Source organism: Vulpes vulpes, chromosome 16, assembly GCF_048418805.1.
Source record: "Vulpes vulpes isolate BD-2025 chromosome 16, VulVul3, whole genome shotgun sequence".
In the NCBI taxonomy this organism is placed as follows: domain Eukaryota; kingdom Metazoa; phylum Chordata; class Mammalia; order Carnivora; family Canidae; genus Vulpes; species Vulpes vulpes.
The window spans coordinates 19190860-19215287 of NC_132795.1; the positions used below are offsets into that span (position 1 = coordinate 19190860).

At 36.6% G+C, this 24428-nt stretch overlaps 2 protein-coding genes across 18 annotated transcripts in view; one reads left to right on the top strand and one right to left on the bottom strand.

Annotated features, from left to right (window-relative positions):
• Positions 1 to 125, bottom strand: part of CARF (calcium responsive transcription factor) — a 105969-nt gene extending 105844 nt beyond the window's left edge. For 7 of the 14 annotated variants that reach the window (XM_072741996.1, XM_072741991.1, XM_072741995.1 and 4 more), the window contains exon 1: positions 1 to 125. The gene's annotated coding sequence lies outside the window, so the exon portion shown is untranslated. The other 7 variants (XM_072742001.1, XM_072741998.1, XM_026002519.2 and 4 more) reach the window with 1 other exon arrangement.
• WDR12 (WD repeat domain 12) lies at positions 88 to 24230 on the top strand. 4 transcript variants are annotated; one of them, XM_072742057.1, is made up of 14 exons: positions 88 to 216; positions 804 to 923; positions 5931 to 6025; positions 8695 to 8789; positions 10061 to 10167; positions 11063 to 11178; positions 11783 to 11937; positions 13169 to 13214; positions 15392 to 15477; positions 20124 to 20264; positions 20366 to 20471; positions 20632 to 20764; positions 22368 to 22440; positions 23637 to 24230. In XM_072742057.1, the coding sequence occupies exons 2-14, from the start codon at positions 883 to 885 to the stop codon at positions 23712 to 23714; spliced, it is 1272 nt and encodes a 423-aa protein (XP_072598158.1). In that variant the 5' UTR covers positions 88 to 216; positions 804 to 882; the 3' UTR covers positions 23715 to 24230. The 4 variants fall into 4 exon arrangements, with proteins under 4 accessions (XP_072598158.1, XP_072598157.1, XP_025858306.1 ...); XM_072742056.1 differs by having other exon boundaries at positions 90 to 268; XM_026002521.2 differs by having other exon boundaries at positions 162 to 564.
• Positions 24231 to 24428: the final 198 nt, after the last annotated feature.

Consider the following 24428-nt stretch of genomic DNA (forward strand, 5'->3'; position numbering starts at 1 on the left):
CTCGTCTTGGCTCCGAGGCCCTGCCATGGAGACCAGCACAATGCGCAGGCGCATCCTTCTGAGAGCGCGCAGCGCAGGACTGTGAGACTAGACCACTGTCGGCCACCGTCGTCCGTTTCCTTTTCGAGTCTCTCGTCTTCGCGTTCCTGACTCCCACCTGCGTCTAGAGAGAGCCTGAAGCTCCAGCGGCGGGAGCCCTCGGAAAGTCTCGGGAGAGTGAGGTTCCGATTGGGAATATACGTAAAGACACAAAGCCTGAAAGCCTTTGGTAAATTAAAGCTGAAGGCAGAGGCACTATAATAGATATCTGGCTGGAGTTGGAAAAGTTTAATGCAAATAAAATATCGTGAGGGCAGCATGGCAAAAAAAAAAAAGAAAAAAAAAAGACTACAATTCCCAGTGGCTAAGCGTCTGAGAAGCGCTGCATTCTGGGAGTGGTAGTGTCTAGAAAGTGTGCTTGAGGTATCGGGTCTGAAGATAACCTCTTAAAATTAAATAGGGAGAGAGAAACAGTTTGCACTGGGCCCTCCTGTATCTTCAGAATCGATCACAGGCCTAAATACGGTAAAGGAAAAGTAAAATTAGGGACACTCTGCCTTTAAGACTATGCTTCGCCAATCGATGATTCCTAAATCTGGGAATCGGTAGTTGATATTTGTGGGCTGGGCCTCTGGTGTCAGACGGGCCTCGTGGTTGGCTCCGGGCTCAGGAGGCCCGTTCGGACCGCATCTCCTGGCGTACCTGTGCGAGCTAATTTTGAGCTGCTGCTTCTTCTTCTTTCTTTCTTTTTTTTTTTTTTGTAGTCGTAAGAGACCAGCTCGCCTGCTGTCTGACCATTCCCCCTTACGCTTCCGTAGACAAGTCTCGTGCGCGCTCCTCGCCATGGCCCAGCTCCAGACACGCTTCTTCACTGACAACAAGAAGTAAGCACCCTTTGCCTCTCCTCTTCGCCTCCCCTAGGATCCTTTCCAAGAGCTCCTTCCGTATGACTTTGTGAAGCCTCCGTTGTCTTTGCTCTCAGTTTTCCTCCGCTCCCCCCCCCCCCCCCTTTACTCCCCTCCACTGTATTCCTGGCTTCTGCGAGTTTTCGGCTTAATTGAAAGTTCTACCTTTCCGGGATTTCCCGGGGATGGATCCCTGCGATCACTGATCCTTTTTTTTTTTTTTTTGCTCATCTTCTCAGGCTGTGTATGATTTGAATTGCGAGTGTAGAGGGGGGGATCTGAAGGGCTTCGGGTTTGTTTCCCCACGTACATCTTTTTAAGAATGAACAATGGACCTGGTAGGTACAGGCTGCCGGCTAGTGGTGTTTCAGTTTCTGAACACACAGGTTTATTTGGAGGAGGTAATAGACGATGCTTTTCTAAACCAGGCTGGAAAGTGGAGTTCTGAATAGCGGTTTGGCAGAACTGGTTTTGGATATGAATGTAAAGTCACGGATCCCTGGGTGGTTCAGTGGTTTAGCACCACCTTGGGCCCAGGGCGTGATCCTGGAGACCCGGGATCCAGTCCGGCGTCGGGCTCCCTCCATGGAGCCTGCTTCTCCCTCTGCCTGTGTCTCTGCTTCTCTCTCGTGTCTTTCATGAATAAATAAATAAAATCTTAAAAAAAAAAAAAAAAGAATGCAAAGTCAATTCAGTTACAGTTGTGTATTTATATACATACTTAGACATGTATGTGCATTTATATGCGTGCATGTATATATGAGCATTTTTATTCAGGGCTCTTGGTTCAGTAGCATTCATTTGAAATCTAACGTATGTATTACACTGTTAATTTTTTTTAAGATTTTATTTATTTATTCATGAGAGAGAGAGAGAGAGAGGCAGAGACACAGGCAGAGGGAGAAGCAGGCTCCATGCAGGGAGCCCGACGCCGGACTCGATCCCGGATCTCCGGGATCACGCCCTGGACTGAAGGCAGGCACTAAACCGCTGAGCCACCCGGGCTGCCCATAATTTTTCTTTAGTGTCTGTTTAGCTATATTGTAAGTCTTTTGATGGGAGGGACTGTATTACAGTTCTTGGATTGACTGAGTCAACAAATGTCAAGTTCTTCCCATACTGATGATAAATAATGAATATTTGTTGTATTAACAAGCTAAACGTCAATGGTAAACTAAAAAACCTCCCACCTCAATTAAATTATATCTTTGATTCTTCATAGCTTTATGAGTTGACCTGGTAAATTATATTCATTCCTCTTGTATTGTTGCTTGCAGTATACATAAACTGTGTCATGAATGCACAGGAGTATTTATACTTGGTCCAAATACTTTTCAAGCAATGTGGTACAATAGCATAACCCCTATGTTTTTTTTTCTTTTTTTAAATTTTGTTTTTTGACAGGATGGGGGAGAGAGAGGACACGCACAAGCAGGGGGAGTGGTAGGCAGAGGGAGAAGGAGCACCAGGCTCCCTGCTGAGCAGAGAGCACAGGGGCTGGATCCCCCCAAACCCTGGGATTATGACCTGAGCTGAAGGCAGGTGTTTAACTGACTGAGCCACCCAGGCACCCCCCCCCCCATATTCTTTTTCTTTTTTAAAGATTTTATTTATTTATTCATGAAAAACAGATTGAGAGAGAGAAGCAGAGGCAGAGGGAGAAGAAGGCTCCACGCAGGGAGCCTGATGTGGGACTCGATCCCGTGACCCTGGGATCGTGCCCTGAGCCAAAGGCAGACACTCAACAGCTGAGCCATCCAGATGTCCCTGTATTTTTTTTTTCGAATTGAAATTTTTATTGAGATAATCATAGATTTACATGAAGTTTTTAGAAATAATAGACCATTATGTTTTAACCCCTGAGATAAATGAACAAATAATACATATATGTTTGTGTATGTGTGTGTTTAAATTCTTCAAAAAGGTAACAACACCTAAAAATTAAGTTTTTGCTTAACACATAGTATATTCTGGTGCATCAAATGGAGAGGGACTGGTTTTTTCACCTATGTGTATATATTTTACATATACGTGTGTATGTGAATTATGTTACTCCTTCCCCCTCATTTTACTGACCCGATAGTAAATGCAAGGAAAAACAAAAACCTTTTTTTTAAAGATTTGTTTACTTGGGATGGGGTGACTGGGTGACGGGCACTGAAGGGGGCACTTGACTGGATGAGCACTGGGTGTTATACTGTATGTTGGCAAATTGAACTTCAATTAAAAGAAAAATATTTGTTTGCTTATTTTGGAGAGAGAGAGCGCGTGTGTATGTATGAGTGGGGGGAGTGGGAGAGAAAGAGTTCCAAGCAGACTCCCCACTGAGCATGGAGTCCAAGGCTGGGCTGAATCTGTTGACCCATAGATCATGACCCAAAACTAAGAGGTGGATGCTCAACCAAACAAGCCACCCAGGTGTTCTGGAAAAAACAAAAACTTTAATTCTAGGTTTTGTTACCTTTTGGACGACCTAAGTTACTGCTTACCTTTTTTTAAGGCTTGATACATATACATATAAATATAGCTGTAGCCTTACTACTACTCAAAGTGTAGTTTGAAGATCAGCAACAGCAGCATAATTTGGGAGCTTGTTAGAAAAAGCAGAATCTCAGACTCCACCGCAGACCTACTGATTGCGACTCCACATTTTTACAAGATCTGAAGCCCCCTTGTCTACCTCATTATGGCAAAAGAAATTTGTTGTATCACGTCTTGATGAGCCCCTGGTTCTATCTTAACATCTTTTGAAACTTGTCCATTCCCTACAACTATGGCTCTAACTCAGGCTTTAGACTTTTTTTTTTTTGTAGTAATATCTTTGTTGAGATGTGATTCACAAACAACAGAATTCGCATTTTAAAATGTCCAGTAGTAGCAAAATTGTACAACTGTCACTGCAATCTTAGAACATTTTTCATCACCCTTTAGCTATTTCCCCCTAATCCTTCCAATCCCAGCCCTAGACAACCACTAATCTACTTTCTGTCTCTGGATTTGTCTGTTCTGGACATTTCGTATAAATGTAATTATATAATATGCAGTCTTTTGTGACTGACTTCTTTCCCTCAAGATAATGTTTAGAAGGTTCATCCGTATTGTAATATGTATCAGTACTCATTTTTTTTATGGCCAAATATTCCATTGTATGCATATACCGTATACCAAATTTCATTTCCAATTTTTAAGTTAATGGACATATGGGTTTCTACTTTTTGGCTATTATGAGTAGTGGTGATGTGAATTTTTGTGTACAAAGTTTTGTTGTTGATGTTGTTTTAAAGATTTATTTATGTGTTTTAGAGGAGTAGAGAGAGTGCAAGGGAGAGGAGGAAAAAGCAAAGGGAGAAAGAGTCCCTAGCAGACTCTGAATTAAGCACAGGCCTAGAGGCAGGGCTCAATCTCATGACCCTGAGATCACAACCTGAGCTAAAACCAATAGTAGGTTGCTTAACCAACTGAGCCACCCAGGTGCCCCTGTGTACAAGATTTTGTGTAGACATATATTTTCATTTCTCTTGGGTATATACCTAGAAGTGGAGTTACTGGGTCAAGTGATAGTTCCATGTTTAATTTTTTTTTTAAGATTTTATTTATTTATTCATGATAGACCTAGAGAGAGAGGCAGAGACACAGGCAGAGGGAGAAGCACGCTCCATGCCGGGAGCCCAATGTGGCACTGGATCCTGGAACTCTATTCCTGGACTCCAGGATCACGCCCTGGGCCAAAGGCAGGCGCTGAACCGCTGAGCCACCCAGGGATCCCCCCATGTTTAACTTTTTGAAGAACTGCCAAGTTTACCCAAAGCAACTGCCCCATTTTACATTCCCATCAGTAATGAATAAGGGTTTAAATTTCTTTACTCACTAACACTGCCAGTCTTTTTTATTGTAGTTGCAATAAAGTGACTGCAAACTGATATCATGATTTGATTTACATTTCCTTGGTGAATAATGATGTAGAGCATCTTTTTCATGTGCCTTTCATGCAAATATTGGCCATTTGCATATCTTCTTTGGAGAAATGTCCATTTTAATCCTTTGCCCATTTTTTTAAAGATTTTATTTATTTATTAGTGAGAGAGACAGAGAGAGAGGGAGAAGTAGGCTCCCCGCAAGGAGCCCAAAGTGGTACACAATCCCAGGACCCTGAGATCACGACGTGAGCCGAAGGCAGATGCTCAACCTCTGAGCCACCCAGGTGTCCCTGTTTGCCCATTTTTTAAATTGGCTTATCTTTTTGTTATTGAGTTATAAGTGTAGGTTATATATCCTAGATAAAAGTTTTTTTATCAGAAATGTGATTTGCACATATTTTCTCTCATTCTCTCTTACAAGAGTTTTCTAATTTGACCATTGTATGTTCCTCTAATCCTGTCTCAACAGTGCTGCCAAAAAGGTCTAACAAAACAAAACAAAATTCGTTAGGACTCAGTGGTACTTCATTGCCTAGGGAAAGAAGTAAAAATTACTTCACATAGATTAACCACTCCATGCACGTCTCTTTAACCTTATTTTTGGTCACTGTCTAGAGCAAGATCACCCTTTGTGGAATAGGCTGCATGGGCAGTTTAGCTGCTATTGGTTGCTGCTCTTGCTGCTTTTCTGCACCCCTTGTTTCTGTCTGCCCCCTCTTACCTGACAAAGTCACTCTCCAGAGGTAGCTTAAGAAAGACCTTTCTTGTGTATTCTTTTACACTTTGTTTTGTCTATCCTTTTCTTTGGTTGATATGATCTACAGCTTCTTTGTTCTCCCATTCTATATATGCTTATGATATTATTCTTACATACTTTTATTGTATTTTGATTACCAGGCTTTGGCCCTTTCTGAGAACAAAGATCATGTCCTAATTCATTTTTGTTAATACCATGTAGCAAAATGTCTGGCATTTATTAGATACCCAGTAAATATTTGTTGAATGAATAAATGCACATTTGTTAAAATATCTGTAGACTTGACTTTGATATATCATTTCCTTTTTACAGATATGTGGTAGATGATGTACCCTTCTCAATTCCTGCAGCCTCTGAAATTGCTGACCTTAGTAACATCATCAATAAATTGCTGGAGGCCAAAAATGGTGTGTATCAATAAAGGCTTTGAGAAGTTAGGAGAGGGTGCAGTGCCACTAACTACACTAAAATACATCACATTTTTATTTTATTTCCCTTTTTTGGGCTTTGTTTTATAACACTGTATGTATTTTGTAATGGTAAAACTTATGGACTGTAAAACATGTTTCCCTGCTGCATGATACTTTTTTAAGTGCTTTGAGATAGAAGTTTTCAGAAAAAATTATTTCCATTTAATCTGATTTTAAGGCAATGTGAAGATAAGGTGGTTGAGATTTAGAAATAAGGTTTTAGTGTCATTTATGACATTGTGATTATAGAAGGGAGACCTGGGATGGGTAGGCATAGAACAAGCATCTAGGTGCTTGGGTCTTACTTGCTACACTTCTACAAAGCAAAATGACAGTGTCACTATTTGAGTATTTATTTTGTGTAATAACAGATGCCAATATTAATACTAGTATTTTTAAAGTATTTAGGATTCATTCAAAAATTAATGAATAAAGGTTCATAAAGAATATCAAGTAAAACATTTAAAAGGTATAAATATTAAACATATGCTATTGTATGAAAATAAATTATTAGCCCATAAAACTGGTATGAACAAAATATGCAAAAATATTAATGAAAGAAGATTGGCCATGAGTTGATAATTGTTGAAATTGGGTGGAAGATGTATGAAGGTTTATTATTGTTCTCTACTTTTGCGTATGTTTGACATTTTGTATTATAAGATGTTTTTTTAAAAATATTGAAATTATGCATAAAATAGAAAAATTAAGAATAAACTATGACCTTTAAAAACAAAATTTTGTCAATGATGTCACCATTTAGAAGCAAGCATGTTTTTATTTATTTATTTATTTTTTGTTTTGTTTTGGTTTTTTTTTTTTTTTTTTTTTTTTTTATTTATTTTTAAAGATTTTATTTATTTATTAGAGAGAGCATGAGCAGGGGGAGGGGTAGAGGGAGAAGCAGACTCCCCACTGAGCAGGAAGCACAAGTTAACTTGGGCTCAATCCTGGGACTCCTGGCTCATGACCTGAGCCAAAGCAGATGCTTAACCCACAGAGCCACTCAGGTGCCCCAAAGCAAGCATATTTTTAAACAGGTATTTCTGATACTCAGAGTTCTTTTGATTCTACCCTACTTGGAGGAATGGGAGGTGAGAGTTATAAATTAATGCCCAATATTTTCCCCTTCTCCATCTTCAAATAATCCCATAATTTTTTTATAGTTTGATATGATGTTTTATTTTGTTTTTCTTTTTTTAAGTAATCTCAACACCCAATGTGGGGCTTGAATTCATGACCCTAAGAACAAGAATCTCATGGTTTTCCCACTGAACCAGCCAGGTGCCCCTGAGATGTTTTTGAACAACTTTTTCTTCTTTTTTGGCAAAGGCTGTGGTCAGGGTCTGCAATTTTTTCACTACTACCAGACGAATGTTCATTCAGAGATAGTCCCATAGCATTGCCCATAGGTTCATGTCTTTACCTTATCTGTTGATATATAGAGATTCTGATAAGTAGTTACTTCTAAATTACAAGATTGTCATATATCCTACTTACTGAAAAAGTGTTTGAGCTGGAATAAGAATTATTCTTTTAATAGGGTGCCTGAGTGGCTCAGTTGATTAAGCCTCTGACTCTTGATTTTGGCTGAGGTCATGAGATTGAGCTCTGCATTGGCTCTTTGCTGGGTGTGGAGCCACCTTGGAATTCTCTTTCTCCCTTTGCCTTTCCCCACCTGCTTACACTCTTTCTTTAAGGGAAAAAAAAATTATTTGTGAAATAAATACTTTGTAATACCAGTGTATGGATGTGATGCAATAGGAAACACATAATACTGTGTGTAAGTATTCTTACAAAAAAAAAAAAAAAAGCAAGCCTGAAGTCTAATTACATGTTTAAATCCACCTAGTGTACAGGACATATAGATGGTAGAGGAACATGTTAAAGGACACCTTGGAGATGTAACCAATCAAATACAGAATGTAAGGAATATTAGAAGATAGATGACCCAGTTTCTTTTACAAATAAATGGCAAGGGAGAAAAAGGAGGGGGGACTGCTAAAGATTAAATAAGATATATTACTCAAATATAATATGTGGACTTTACATGCTGATTCTAAAAAACTCACTGTAAAAAGACTTATGAAACAAAAAAAATGAATATTTGCTATTAAAAGGAATAGTGATTAAATTTTTTAACATCACTACTTTAAGTCCTTATATTTTAGAAATACATACTAAATATTTACAGATAAAATGATAGCATTTCTAAGGTTTGATTTTAAAAAAAACCTGCAGAGGCGTAGAGTAAGATGTATAGATGATTGCCCATGAGTTGGTAATTGTCAAAATATGTGATAAGGATGGGGGCTTACAATGTTATTTTTACTTTTATATATATTTGGAATTATCCAGAGAATGAAAAGTTTTTTTAAATAGAGATCATTATGCCAACAATAACAATAAAAAATTATAACAACAGAAGAAAGGATCTGTTCTTAAAAATCATGTAGGGTAGTGGAATACATGGCCTGATTATGCTATGGAGAAATTCAGAGGCCAACTAGGATAATAGGTGCCTGTTGTTTTGGGGTTACTCATATATCTCTACCAATGTTACTTCAGGCTCTAAGAGTGATCATTTTATTATGTATTTTTTTTAGAGTTCCACAAACATGTGGAGTTCGATTTCCTTATCAAGGGCCAGTTTCTCCGGTTGCCCTTGCTCAAACACATGGAACTGGAAAACATCTCATCAGTAAGTTCATTCAAATGTTTACCTGCTCTATTTTATGTCAGGTGTTCTTAGACAATGTGGAAAACTTTTAGAATCATCCTGAATCTTTAGCAACCAAGATTTTTATTATTGTTTTTTTCTAGAAATTTGAACTTCAGTTTTTGTGTATTCAGTTTTGAAATCCTCTCTTCTGAGGGTGTATTAAGAAATGCAGATGAACAAATATGAGAAGGAAAGGGAATAGCAAATATACGTTTACTGCAAATAAAAGTGTACAAAATGTGCGCATACAAAAACAAGTTAGGTTATTGTGATTTATATGGTTCCCCTTTCCTCTAATTTTTAAAGCTTCCTTAATATTGCTTTTATAATTTAAAATACAGCTTTTACACTTTTTTGGACAAGTTTTAGAACTGTGATAAAATGTACTAAGATATCATTCTAACCATTTTTATCGAAGTGTATAATTCAGGGGCATTAAGTACATTCACAATATTATGTATGCATCGGTACTGTCCATATCCAGAACTCTTTCATCATCATCATTAAACAAAATGCTTTTATGGTTTTATTTTTTAAAGTTTGTTTATTCTCCACGTCCCCCTTCACTTTTGGCATAAGTTTTCCAAGGTCTAAATATTTCTTAATACTACTGTTAGGTCAGATAAAATTTTCACCTTTTGCATGGCTCCAAATTTTCTGAGTTGTGAAGGGGACTGACATGAAGGAGACATGTTAAACTGGGAGTCCTTTATTTCCATAGTGTACTATTTGTTTTGTTTTTTTAAAGATTTTATTTATTCATGAGAGACACAGAGAGAGAGAAGCAGAGACATAGGCAGAGGGAGAAGCAGGCTCCATGCAGGGAGTCTGACATGGGACTCAGTCCCTGGTCTCCAGGATCACATCCTGGGCTGAAGGCGGCGCTAAACTGCTGAGCCACCCTGGCTGCCCCATAGTGTATTGTTTTAAAACTGTACGCCTGATTGATTTCTGATCTGTCTCTCTCTTTCTTCTTCTTTCTTTCTTTCTTTCTTTCTTTCTTTCTTTCTTTCTTTCTATTTTTAATAATTTATTTTTTATTGGTGTTCAACTTGCCAACATACAGAATAACACCCAGTGCTCATCCCATCAAGTGCCCCCCTCAGTGTCCGTCACCCATTCACCCCCACCCCCCGCCCTCCTCCCCTTCCACCACCCCTAGTTCGTTTCCCACAGTTAGGAGTCTTCATGTTCTGTCTCCCTTTCTAATATTTCCTACCCATTGATTTCTGGTTTTTCTCTGTGACTAGGAAGAGGTTGTGGAACTGGAATATGTGGAGAAGTACACTGCACCTCAGCCAGAGCAATGCTTGTTCCATGATGACTGGATCAGTTCAGTCAGAGGGGCAGAGGAATGGTATTACCCTATTAATGTTCTTCTATCCATTTCATTAGGCTACTCTATCAGTCTTTTTAAATGTACTGTGTGAATATTTTTCGCTGATTGACTCTGTGTTCTTTGTGAAAGTAGTTTCGTGGTATCTGTATCAGTGAACCATGCCAAAGATCTTTTCATTCAATTTATTTAAGAAGAAACTTATCTGTCTCAAGATGTTGTAGTGACATTCGTCTATGGAATCAGTCAAGTGTCTTAGGGCATTTTGTTTGAGTGTGTTGCTTATAAGACCAAAGATATCATTTCTTTCACAGAGGGGGAAAAAGCCTTGTATAGCCACAGATTTCCTAGCCTACTCCCGTGAAGATGTAGATCATACAATTTATTTTAGGAATAAAAAGGGAAGACTAGATTCAAGCAGGTATGGATGACTCAGTGCAAACCCTTACTGGCCTTACTTGTAGAATAGCACTTGAGAATGGATTATGATTATAGTACAACCTTACTTCTTTTAAAGAATATCTTCCTGGAGTTGGTATACAAGTGATGCTTTTACTGGTTTTAATTTTACTTTAGATGGTTTTACTGTTTTTCTGTTAAATGGTTTTCACTGGTTCAGGACAAAGGACCATTAGGTTTTACAAGCAATTTCCCCGAGAGTTGTAGTGTTTACGACAGTAGTGAAAATGAAATCTAGCATTTTTTAGTTACATTTGTACTTTTAGGAGGTCAGGAGAAGTCAAATGTAACATCTTCTGATCTATTCTGTTGTGATTTGAAATCTTAGTCTTCCTGTTAAAGAAGTTTTTAAAGTATACTCCTGAAGGTTTACTTTGTCATTGCTTTAGGAATATAATTGATTTCAGGTTTTGAAAAAGCTTTTTGTATTTCATAGAATTTTTTGTTCTCTTCACAGGATCTTGACTGGTTCTTATGATAAGACTTCTCGGATCTGGTCCTTGGAAGGAAAGTCAATAATGACAATTGTGGGACATACAGATGTTGTAAAAGATGTGGCCTGGGTGAAAAAAGGTTAGGACTGTTTGCCTAAACTGAAAGGAATCCTGCATAGGGAATTGGAAATAAGCCATTTTCAGTGCTGGGGCAGAATGGGGATGGGGTAAGAAGTACCTCATACCTCAGTTATTGTGAGGTCTTTCAAAAATATAGTGTGCAAGAAGAAAAAGATTATGTAAGAGTGGTAGAATTCAATCCTTACTAAATTATAACAAAATATACTTCAAAGTTAATACTGTGTTTAACTCATATTTTATAGTATTTTTGAAGACTCGTCCTTTTATACCATAAGTAACTGGGTTTTTTTTTTAAGATTTTAATTATTTATTCATGAGAGACCCAGAGAGAGAGAGAGAGAGGCAGAGACACAGGCAGAGGGAGAAACAGGCTCCATGCAGGGAGCCCGATTGGGGGACTTGATCCCAGGACTACGGGATCACGCCCTGAGCCAAAGGCTGATGATGCTCAACCATGGAGCCACCCAGGTGCCCCTTTTTATTTTTCAAAGCTGGCTAATATCTTTCTCAACAACAAATAAGTCAATTCTTCAGTTTCAGAATACAGTGTATTTTAAATTTTTTACTAATTTGTTCTTATTCTTCTGATCTCCTTTCTCCAGATAATTTGTCTTGCCTACTACTGAGTTCCTCTATGGATCAAACTATTCTCTTATGGGAGTGGAATGTGGAGAGAAACAAAGTGAAAGCCCTGCACTGCTGCAGGGGTCATGCTGGAAGTGTGGATTCTATAGCTGTTGATAGCACAGGAACTAAAGTAAGTAGCTAGTGTGTTACTACTACTGTTGAATTAGAGTTTGAACTTCCTATGCAAAAAATCTTTTCTTCATGTATTCATTGTGATTGTCCTACTTTCATAACAAAGAGTATGAAATTGAACCCAAAGTACATAGTCTTATAATAAGAGATATAATGATTCACTTCTTCAGTCTGGGTTTCTTTGGTTTAGAACTTTAATATAAACTGCAGAAATTTTATGAAATCAGATTTATAAGCAGTGTAACTTTATTTATTTATAGTGATTACATTTTCAGCTTTTGAGCTACCCAGTGCTGTCATGAATTGAAAATGTCTAGTTGATCATCTAAGCCTTAGGTACACTAAGGTTAGTGTTAATAGAGGTTGTTTTACTACTTGTGCTGATTCACTGTATCATGACAAAATGGTCAGAGTTAATTAAAAGGAAACAACCCTGAGTGCAACATTGTATTGACTTTTGAGGGGTTATGCCATTTGAAAATTACCTAAAATTCTGAATTTCAGAGTGCTTCTTCAGCATTTCTTTGCCAGTTAGCATAACAGAGGACAATTTCATGCATTCAGAGGTAAAGATGTATGATTATTTATTTGAGCCATAAATAAGGTTTACCTTGTCAAGTCAAAACTTAAATTACTCATACCTTATCTTTTGGCTATAAGAGACAGAAACTCATCTTGAACTTTTTTCAGTTTAAAAGATTGTGAGATCCAGGAAGGAGTGAATAATCCTATCACCAGCATTTGAGTCTCAGGAACTGAAGCTTGAATGTGGCCAACATACCTCCCTCACTTACCTTCCTAAATTGACTTTATTCTCTTGCACTTCAGATGGACTTTTTCCATATGGCATTAAAACCTGACCTTCGGTATTCCTAGGTTTTACATTATACCATCAGTCTCTGGAAAAGACTAACTTCAACTCTGTGAAACACAAGTTTTCAAAAAGAGATCCTGGAGGAGGGAGAGATCTGTGGCACTGTATAGACCAATTTCCCACCTCGATCTAAGCAACCATAGCCCGGGCACAGGGCCATATAAAAATGGCAGCTCCTTCAGTTGCCATGAGATTGACGATACAACTCCCGGGAGACTAGGAAGCCATGCAGAGGGTACGATAGTAGTAAAAGATTTCAGAACAAAGTAAAGATTTTAAGTTATAAATAGAAAAAACAAGGCAAATAATATGATTATATTGCATACTCTTTTTCTCTTCATGTATATCTTTTTAGTTTTGCAGTGGCTCCTGGGATAAGATGCTAAAGATCTGGTCTGCAGGTAAATTAAGTTTTTGTTGTACTTTGACTTATTAATGATGTTTCAAGAATTTCAGGGAAAGAATACTATTTAACACATATTTTTCCATAAAAATGGACCAGAGCTTTTGAGGACATAAATAAAGGAGCATATAGAGAAAAATTAATATATTTCATTGTGTTTCAAAATGTGTTTCTCCCTACCACACTTTTATTTATTGAACCGTGTCACTGAATTGCTGCAAGTAACCAACATGATTGATGCAATAAGACATAACTGCCTTAGTTCTCAGAGTTCTCTTATTCTGGAACCTGGAAATAAAAATACTTTCTGAGTCATTTTGATAGACTCCACTGTTAGAGAAATTTCTTTTCTTTTCTTTTCTTTTCTTTTTTTTTTTTTAAGATTTTATTTATTCAGGGCAGCCCTGGTGGCGCAGCGGTTTAGCGCCGCCTGCAGCCTGGGATGTGATCCTGGAGACCCCGGATTGAGTCCCACGCCAGGCTCCCTGTATGGAGCCTGCTTCTCCCTCTGCCTGTGTTTCTGCCCCTCTCTCCCTCTGTCTCTATGAATAAATAAAATCTTCTTTTTTTTAAAGGTTTATTTATTTATTCATTTAGAGAGAGAGAGAGAGGCAGAGACACAGGGCTGCCCAGAGAAATTTCTTAGTTAAGCTGATTTACTTAAGTTTTTAATGTAGTTTTGCCAAACTTAATTTTTTTTACTTTGAAATCATAGAAGGAACAATTAGAAGAGGAAGAGTTGAAGGAGGGAGGACTCTTAGAGGAAGGTGCTTTGACATTAGTGACGGAAAAAAGAGAGGGAAGACCCACAGATATTTAAATTAAAAAGAACTGTGGTCTAGAATTACTTAAAGAGGTAAACAGAAGCAGAATCTCTATTATGTCTGAGGGAATAACCGTATTACAGTAAAATAGCGTACAGTTCACAAAGTTGATTTGGGAGATCAAGAAAAGCTTAAATGGTGGCAGGAAATATAGAAGTCATTTCAGTAGATTTCCCAATAAGCAAACAGCTTTGTTTTGTTAAAGATTTATTTATTTATTTCAGAGAGTGAGAGTGGGGGTTGGAGGGCAGGGCAAAAGGGAAAGAGAGGCAAAAGGGAAAGAAAGAGGGAAAGGGAAAGAAAAAAATCTCAAGCCGACTTCCTGTCCTAGGGAGCCTAAAGCTCAAGGCTTGACCTCATAATCCTAAAATCATGACCTGAGCTGAAGTCAAGAGTCAAACACAACTGACTGAGCAACCCAGGCACCTCTTTAAGCAAATAGTTTTGAGGCAGAAAGTGGTTTATTTGGATAATTTTCCTTTTGTAGGAAAGTATATTTTAGTGTATATTTCATTGTCTGAGATACTCTTAATTCATTGTTAGAAAAGTAAAATAGTCAAAATAAACATGACTGGATTATATTTCCTTTTAATGTGTTTGTTTAACCTTGTCGTTCCCTTCTTTATAATAAAAATACAATGTGAACTAATACTAAGTAATTTTTCATAGATATGGTAAAGTGATTAATATTCATAATGATGATCTTAAAGACATGGCAAAATAACAAACTGGTTAGACTTTATGATTTTAGTGTGCTCTCTTTTTTGCTTTTTCCTTTTAGAAGATTGATAACCCAGGTGTTGGTTTTTTTTTCCAGGTGTTGTTTTTAAATATAAATTTCTGTTAACCAAAATAAGGAGGCATAGCTATTCCTTAACCACTTGAGATAACATGGAGAAAACATACTCAGAAATATAAGAATTCTTTTTTAACTTTTTAAAAAAATTTAACTTCAAAATATAAGAATTCTTTTTTTATTTTTTTTTAAGATTTTATTTATTCATGAGATACACAGAGAGAAAGAGAGGCAGAGACACAGGCAGAAGGAGAAGCAGGCGCCACGCAGGGAGCCCAACGTGGGACTGGATCCTGGGTCTCCAGGATCACACCCCGGGCTGCAGTGACGCTAAACCGCTGAGCCACCGGGGCTGCCCAAAATATAAGAATTCTTTTAGGACTGTTTGCAATCAGAGAGCACCTGGCTGGCTCAATTGGTAGAGTACCCAACTCATGATCTTGGGGTCATGTGTTCGAGCCCCATGTTTGGCATATGGATTACTTAAATAGATAAAAGACTTTGCAATTAATATTTACCATAAATTTTTAAAATATCCAATTCTCTGTGATACAGTTCCTACAGATGAAGAGGATGAATTGGAGGAACCCACAAATCGACCAAGAAAGAAACAGAAAACAGAACAGTTGGGACTGACAAGGGTAAGTATTTTTGAGAACTTAACTATATTTGGTCTATATTGACAAATATATGACAATTTAATCTTTCCTATTTAAATTTCCCATTTTCTTGCCTTGCTACTTCAATCATAATTAGGCTTTCTTGGAGTAGATTTGTAAATTTTTGTTACACATACTGTACTATGCAACATTGATCTGAGTCTTTGAATGTAGTGATATTGAGCCAGGCTTACAGATTGGTAGGTCAATTATTTAGCTATTATGTTTGATCTCATGGTGCATTTTGTAGTAGAATCTTTTAATTGTGAAAGCTTACACCCAAGTTAAATGAAGCATTTCACTACCTGTTTAATATTGTTTTACACTGAGGATATAATTCTTACAAGGAATGCTAATTATGTCTCCTAAATCTATAGAAACCAAGAGTTTAATCTGATTTTCTATTTTGTCATTTAGCTATTTGATCCAGTTAAATCAAACTCAGAAAGTTCGTCCTGATTCTTATTTGTTCTGTTTTGTTAGGAAAATATTTATCATAATCTGATCTTACCTATGTTAATATGCTTAATGGGAAGGATGGTACTGAATCAGGTTTAGGAAAACTTGTTTTTCATTCACTTTTTATAGCTGTAATGAATGTGCAATAAAGCATATTAAATTCTTATGGTTACCAATAACAAGATATTTTATAAATATGGTTGAAAAGGGAGACACCTAGGTGGCACAGTCGATTAGGTGTCCAACTCCTGGTTTTGGCTTGGATGATGATCTCAGGGTCCTGGGATTGGGCCTCAAGTCTGGCTCCAGCTTGGCTCTGGCTTGGTGCCAAGTCTGCTTCAGATTCTTTCTGCCTCTCCCTCTGCCCCCTACCCACCCAAATAAATCTTTTAAAAAGAAATGGTTGAAAAGGAGGAATAAAGTATGATTATAAAATGATTTGGCAGACTCACATAAAATGCAATAAAAGACAGCACTTAACTGGTTCCAACTGAAAGTAGTGATTTATAATTTCTCAATATATTTTAAAAGATTTTATTTTGGGATGCCTGGGTGGCTCAGTGGTTTGGTGCCTATCTTCAGCTCAGGTCGTGATCCTGGGATCCAGGATTGGGTCCCACATCGGGCTCCCTGTGATGAGCCTACTTCTCCCTCTGCCTGTGTCTCTGCCTCTCTCTCTCTGTCAGTCTGTGTCTCTCATGAATAAATAAATCTTAAAAAAAAATTTTTTTTTATTTATTTTTTTAAATAGGCTCCATGCGCATGCGTGGAGCCCAACGTGGGGGTTGAACTCACAATCCTAAGGTCAAGAATTGGACGCTTAACCAACTGAGCCATCCAGGGGTCCCTAGTTTTTGTTTTTTTTTTTTTTAAAGTAATCTATACACCCAACATGGGACTCCAGCTGACAGACCTGAGATCAGGAGTCGCATGCTCTATCAACTGAGCCAGCCAGGCACCCCTATAAGTTTTTGTGTGTGGGTTTTTTTTTTTTAAGATTTTTATTTATTTGACAGAGATAGAGCACAAGCAAAGGGAGAAGTAGGCTGCCTACTGAGCAAAGCTGCATAGCTGCTTCCCAGGACCCTGGAATAATGACCTGAGCTAAAGGCAGGTCATTAGCCAATTGAGCCACCCAGCCCCCAATTTAATACATATAAACATGGACTGCTGAATTCCAAGGGGAATGATCTGGCAGCTACTTAACTTCTTTATCACTTAGTCTTAAATTAAAACTGAGTGCCTTACCAATTGGATATTGTGCCAGTGGTAATTTAGTGATACATCTCTCTGATCAACCTTAAGAAATATGTGAGTAGGAAAAGATGTCTTGAATTAAAGAAATTCTTTCTCAGATGGTAGCTTTTCTTAAACCTTTCTTTCAATTGAAGTCTGACATACATATGGTTAAGTGTGCAATGAGTTTTACAGATGTAATCATGAAACAGAATGAAATGAAATTACCAAATGAAACAGAATTACCAACACCCTAGAAGACTCCCTCTAGCCTCCCTTGCAATCAGTAGCCCCTAAAGTTAGGTAGTCACCATTCTAACTGATGTCATCTTATGTTGGATGATATTTTTAAACTTCAGGTGATATCTATGAGATTTCCTTTATGCTGCTACATGTAACAGTTCATTAATGTATAGCATCCCTTTGCATGGACTCTACCAGCCTATATCCATTCTTCTTTTGGTGGACATTTAGATTGACTCTAGTTTTGGCTACCATAAATACAGTTGCTAAGAAAGTTCTTGTCTTTTGGTGTACATATTCAGTCATTTCTGCATTTGTAGAATTGCAGAAATAGAATTTCTGGGTCACAGGGTAGGCACAGGTTCAGTTTTCCAAATGTTAGATATTGCCAAAAAGTCTTCCAAAATGGTTATATCAGTTTGTAGTTCCACTGACAGTGTACAAAGATTCATAGTTACTCTACATCCTTACCAGCACTCAGTATGGTCAATTTTTTTTGTCATAACTAATTTCATTTAACATATATGTTATACATTTACTTAACTGTTAAAAATCTATCATTTTGTTGATTTCTGGTGGTGTGTAGTGTAAGTCCTGGCCCTTTGATGCCTAGTTATGAAGTGCCTGTTCATGTTTTTAGCCCATTTTTTTAAAGTGCAAGAAAAAAATATACACAATTAAAAAAAGAAAACAAAGTTGTGTTGTCTATCTTTTTCTTGCTGATTTGTAGGAGTTCTATATTCTCAATTCATTGTCTTAAATACTTTTAAGTATTTTTTCCTAGTTTGTACCTTGTTGAGCACTTTTAAGCTTGCTTCCATTGTCCATATAATTTTAATTTATTTTAATAAATTAAAATTATTTATTGCCCACATATTATGAGAAATCATAATATATTCACTTTCTCACTTACGTGGGTTTTTGTAGGTAGGCTTTAGATTCATGCATTTATAAGTAATTGAAGTTGTGCTGGAAATCCTTGAAGTGTTGTTTGAAGTGAAAATTGTGCTGTAGTTAGAAATAATAGAAAGGTTGGATTTTTAAGGCCAAATGATTAGACAAGACAGATCTCAAAAACAGTTATCTTCTCTCTGGTTTTCTTTCTAGTACCTTGCATGTATTAATATGAGTAATACTGCCATTCAGTTAATTTACTTGTCATCCACTTCATACATTAACATATAGTCAGGTTTTTTCTTCATTTTCACTCGAAACTTCTTTTTCCCCTCCAGTATTATTGAGTTTATTTGTTGAAGCAGTGCCAAAGTTGACTTTCCTACCTATTTTTAAAAAAATTTTGCATTTAGGAAAAGTCGCTTTTTTTGGTTCGTAACTTTTAATTTTTGATAAATGCATAGAATAACTACTGCATGACCAAATACAACACAGTTTATCATCTCCTAACACTCCTGTTGCCCATTTGTTTTTACTTTGCTGTTTTCTATCCTAGAGCCTCTGCTGGATTATCTTTGTTACCTTACTCTTAATTTTGCTTCAGATCATGACAGAAGTAGTTCTGTTCCTCATTCCTCTTATCAGGCTTCTTTACATCATCCAGGAAAATTTTAGAGGTGGAAGAGAGGTCTCAGGTTATTTGGTCCAGGAGTTGGCAAACTATAGCTTACTGGCTCATTGGCTGTGTCCTATTTTTATACTACAAAGAGCTAAGACTGTTTTTTGCATTTTTAAGGGGTTTTTAAAATAAAGAAGAACATACAACAGAGACTAGAGAGACTAAAATTCTTTCTGGACCTTTATGAGAAACTTTGCTGATCTCTGATCTTATATAAGCCTCTCACATTATAAATGAGGTAATATTTAAGGAGGTTAAATATAATAAAGTTAGAAAAGTAGATGTCTCCCATTTCAGAACTCTCTCCCTCTCTCTATCACGTGTTCTTTTTTTTTTTTTTTAAATCTTTATTTTTTTAAATTTTTATTTATTTATGATAGGAACACAGTGAGAGAGAGAGGCAGAGACACAGGCAGAGGGAGAAGCAGGCTCCATGCACCGGGAGCCCGACGTGGGATTCGATCCCGGATCCCAGGATCGCGCCCTGGGCCAAAGGCAGGCGCCAAACCGCTGCGCCACCCAGGGATCCCTATCACGTGTTCTTTATATTTAAGATAGACATTACACCTAGTTTGGGAATTTTAATTTGAGAAAAAATTAGAGATTTGGAAGTATTAAATGAACCATGGGCATTATTTAAAGATTGAATGAAAGAACTAAAAGATGCTGAGGAAAGGGTGAGAGTAACCTGAGATTCATTTACCTGGAAGTGTTAGGAAGAACATGGCAGCATCTGGAGTCAAACCTAGATCTCTCTGACCCCAGAGCTTTTCAGCTAACTTCTATATATAACATTTATATATGAGTTAGGGTTAATATTAATACTTCTCAAAATAAAAAGTAGATGGGAAGGCAGCAGGATATTGACGAAAGACTACAAACTTCGGAGTAATATTTGAGTTCAAATTAAATCTGCCATGTGTAAGCTGTATGACCTTGAGCAAGTTCCCTTTCTCTGCTTCATCTATAAAATAAAAGCAAGTATCTGTTTTGGAGGGTTATTATAAAGAACTAAGAAAGCTAAAGCATCTGGCATAAGGGCTTCAGAAGTAAATATTATTGTTTCAATTACTCTAAACTGAAAATGCTTTTCCTTTTGGGTATCTTTCATTTCTAGACTCCTATAGTGACCCTCTCTGGCCACAAGGAAGCAATTTCCTCGGTTCTTTGGTCAGATGCTGAAGAAATCTGCAGTGCATCTTGGGACCACACAATTAGAGTATGGGATGTAGAGTCTGGCAGTCTTAAGTCAACTCTGGTAAGACTTATAAATTCAGTGATTCTCTGATTAACTTTGAGCTTCTAAAGATAGTTATTTCTAGTCCACATGGTCAAATGTTCTTTCTCTTTGTTTTTCAGACAGGAAATAAAGTGTTTAATTGTATCTCCTATTCTCCACTTTGTAAACGTTTAGCATCTGGAAGCACAGATAGACATATCCGACTGTGGGATCCCCGAACTAAAGGTGAGTTGTGTAAGTCACTGAAGGAGAAATATGTGTAAATAACATCAGTTTCTCCTTTCACTAGAGAAGTGTATTAAAAGATAATTTTCTACAAACATTGTTTTGGGTTCTACCTACTTATCTTCTAAAATTCAATAATTATTATTTTTATTTTGTTCAGATGGTTCTTTGGTGTCGCTGTCCCTGACCTCACATACAGGCTGGGTCACATCATTAAAGTGGTCTCCTACCCATGAGCAGCAGCTGATTTCAGGCTCTTTAGATAACATTGTCAAACTGTGGGATACAAGGAGGTAAATCCTATTTATGATCTACAAAGAAAATACATCGATTACTTATTATATACAATGACAATGAAATGAATGCTGAAAAGATTATCCAGAAGCAGAAGGGTGAAAAAGTTTTTGGTTATATGACCTGATATGATAAATATTCATGTTTAAAAGAAAAGCCAGGGTCAAAGGAATTTTCTTCATTATTGATAGATTATTTTTTGCATTCTGAAAAAAATCATCTTGAACCTTCATATAAACATGATATAGGAAGCCAGTGGTTTCTAAATAAATGGAAGCATAATCAAATAAGAAATTACATGTTAGTAGGAAATTAAATAAATATACATTTTTTAAAAGATAACTAGATATTAAAGTTCTCTTTTTTGATACTGTATATACAGAGTGCCCCCAATGAAATGCATACACAATTTACATACATATTTTTACAAGTAGAATGGAGAGGCATTAATCAAATACCTGTTTACCTAAATCTGTATTCTAACATCCTTACACTACCTTATGATGTGTGATTTGTTATTATCTAGAAAGTTGTTAACATTTTAGTTGGATACTTTATATAGCCATTAGCATATAGTTTCTGATAATAGTAGTAAGTGCCATGAAGAAAGTAAAGCAGAGTAAAAGGATACTCCTTTAGGGATGGGGTCTTCTTGAAAGTGATTTTCTAGTGAATTGAACAATGGGAAGGTATTAGCCATGCACAAATCATGTCTGCTGGTTCCATTAGAGGGAACCAGCAGACAAGGTGGGGAAAATCTTAGCGTGTTGGCAAAATAAGCAAGAAGGCCAGTGTTGATGGAATGTAAGCAAGGAGAAGAGTGGTAGGAGATGAACCAGGTAGTAGTTGTACTGAGTAGTACCTTATGGGCCATGGTAAGGAATTTGGTAATCATTCTAAGTACCCAATAATGGGGAAGGCTTTGGGGGGCTCTAACTCTAGGGTAGGAAGAATGGAAGCAGAGAGGTTCTAAGTTAGATTCTTGGTATATTTTGAAGACATCTCTTTGGCAGGGTGGGCTCATGGGCAGAATATGGAAATAGAAATCAAGGAATAATGCCCATTATTTTCTGCCTGAGCAGTTGGGCCATTAGTGGTGCAATTTATTCTGATGGAAAAGAGTAGAGAAACAAGTTTATGAGGGAAAATCAAGAGTTTTGTTTTGTTGGTTTAAATTTGTAGTGCCCATAAGACATCCACATGTTGAGTAATTGGATACACATCAAAATCAGGGAATGAGTTTGGACTAAAGACAGAAACTTGAGAGTTGTCATCGTATACATGGATAGACGAAGGATATATAAGGTCATGAGTTGATGGTAAAAGAAAAATGGCCAAGGAAGTGTGAAAATGAGACTAATTATGAATAAATATAAATAGCATTTTTCCTATTTGAATATTTGTTATAGTAAATCTCTGTATTCTGCTAATGATAGGGGAAAATCAGGAGAGACGGTCAAGTAAGTACTCAGGATTTTAAGGTTAACTGGTTATAGGGGCAAGGATGGTAAAGTCTGTAAACTTTTCAGAAAAGTAAATATGTGTCATACATTTTAATATTGTGAAATGCATATAACATGGTAATACTTTGATTTTTTTTAGTTGTAAAGCTCCTCTCTATGATCTGGCTGCTCATGAAGACAAAGTTCTGAGCGTAGACTGGACAGACACAGGGGTAAGAATTTATTAGTTATCTGGTAAAGAGGAAAAATAGAGAATAAGTCTGGTCTTTGTATTTAGGGAGTTATTAATTTCATTCTATTTGATAATTATAATTCTGTATTCTAAGTTTTCCTTAATATTACTCATAAAAATCTCACATCGCAAAAAAAAAAGTCTCCCATCACTTTCAAAGAAGAAACAAATTTGTTTTTTATAATTAGGAGTAGTAAAATTTGAAAATTTTGAAGCAGTTTTCTTCCCAATTTTTTTTTTAAAGATTTTATTTATTTATTCATGAAAGACACACAGAGAGAGAGAGAGGTGGGCTCCATGCAGGGAGTCTGATGTGGGACTTGATTCCAGGACTCCAGGATCATGCCCTGAGCTGAAGGCAGATGCTTAACTACTGAGCCACTCAGGCATCCCTTTTTCTCAGGTATTTTAATGAAATGTTTTAAGTCCATAAATTTGCTCCTTTAGACTAAACAGATCTATTTCCCACTTAAATTTTGCAGAATTAAGTCTAGACTATATAATGTGCTTAAAGAATTAGAGTTTACTTCTTTTTATGTGTAAACATTAGCTCTTATTGCCTAAGGATTCTTTTCCAAATACAGGTCCTAAGGATACTTGAATAATTTGTAATATCCATTTACCTGCAAACAGTTAAGATACTCTCCTATAAAACATACTTTTCTTGGGGCACCTGGGTGGCTCGGTGGTTGAACATCTATCTGCCTTTGGTTCAGGTCGTGATCATGGGGTCCTGGGATCAAGTCCCACATCAGGCTCCCCACAGGGAGCCTGCTTCTCCCTCTGCCTATGTCTCTGCCTCTCTCTGTGTTTCTCATGAATAAATAAAATCTTTAAAAAAAAAAAAAAAACCTTAATTTTCTTAAATAGAAATTAATTAAAAACTCTTATCACCCCTCAGACTTTTAAATTTTATTACATTTCTTAACAAATGCTTCATAGAAAGTACAGTAGCCTCAACCAAATTCAAATGATCACTTTTAAAGTTTTAATATAGTGTATTATAATATGGTAGTGAAATTGATGTAATTGGTCCTTTTAAGTATTAACTCTGAATGCGAGTTAACTGCTCATCTATAATTCCTTCTGTAATCAGAATCATCGGTATTTAACTATGTTTCACTATCATATGAAAAAATTATGTTTACGTGTTTTTTTTCCTCTCCCTTTATGCAGTTACTTCTGAGTGGAGGAGCAGACAATAAATTGTATTCCTACAGATATTCACCTACTACTTCTCACGTGGGAGCATGAAAGTGAATGACAAATTTGACTATAGAGATTGTTTCTGTAAATGAAATTGATAAAGAATCCTCAGATTGTATCAGTGACGGTTCAGAAAGCAGCCTCTTTAAGTTTATATAATGTTTTCACCCTTGTTAATTGCTATCACTGTTTTTCATTTTTTATTTATTATATAATAGTTTGTGTTGTTAAAATATAAAATGTGATATGCCTTCTCTGCCATATGCAAACTCTTGAAACTAAACTAAGTTTTTTAGTTTCCTTTTAGAGGTATCCATTTGAATTAAGATTTGCTTTTGAGATGCTGTAAAAGTATTAAAAATATAGTAATTGTCCAGATATTTATTTCTGATGAGGAAACTTGAGTTTTTTGTACATTAGCTGTTTAAAAAAAACATCATAAGAAAACTAATACATTCTAATAGAGAAAAAATTAGAAATATAATTTACTTAGGGTAAAATAATTGATGTTTATAATAAGACTTTGTGGGTATTCAGAAAATTAAAACATTTAGATGCTGCCAATGAAGAGTTTGTTGAAATACTTTAAGTGAAGTACTTGTATTAAAGATGTTAGGATCCTCTAGAAGTTACATACAGATTTCATGGTAACCTGGAATCTTTCTCCCTAATATATCCTTGTATAGAATAGAATCTTTAGACAAACCTTTCAGTCAGTATTAGATAATATTCTATAAATTTTTTATCATTAGCATTTATTTT

Bases quoted from the DNA above. Each gene is read 5' to 3' on its own strand.
- WDR12 (XM_072742057.1), top strand. From the start codon at position 883: ATGGCCCAGCTCCAGACACGCTTCTTCACTGACAACAAGAA. The intron at 8,790-10,060 runs GTAAGTTCATTC...CTCTGTGACTAG, and splicing joins AACTGGAAAACATCTCATCA to GAAGAGGTTGTGGAACTGGA. The intron at 22,441-23,636 runs GTAAGAATTTAT...CCCTTTATGCAG, and splicing joins TAGACTGGACAGACACAGGG to TTACTTCTGAGTGGAGGAGC.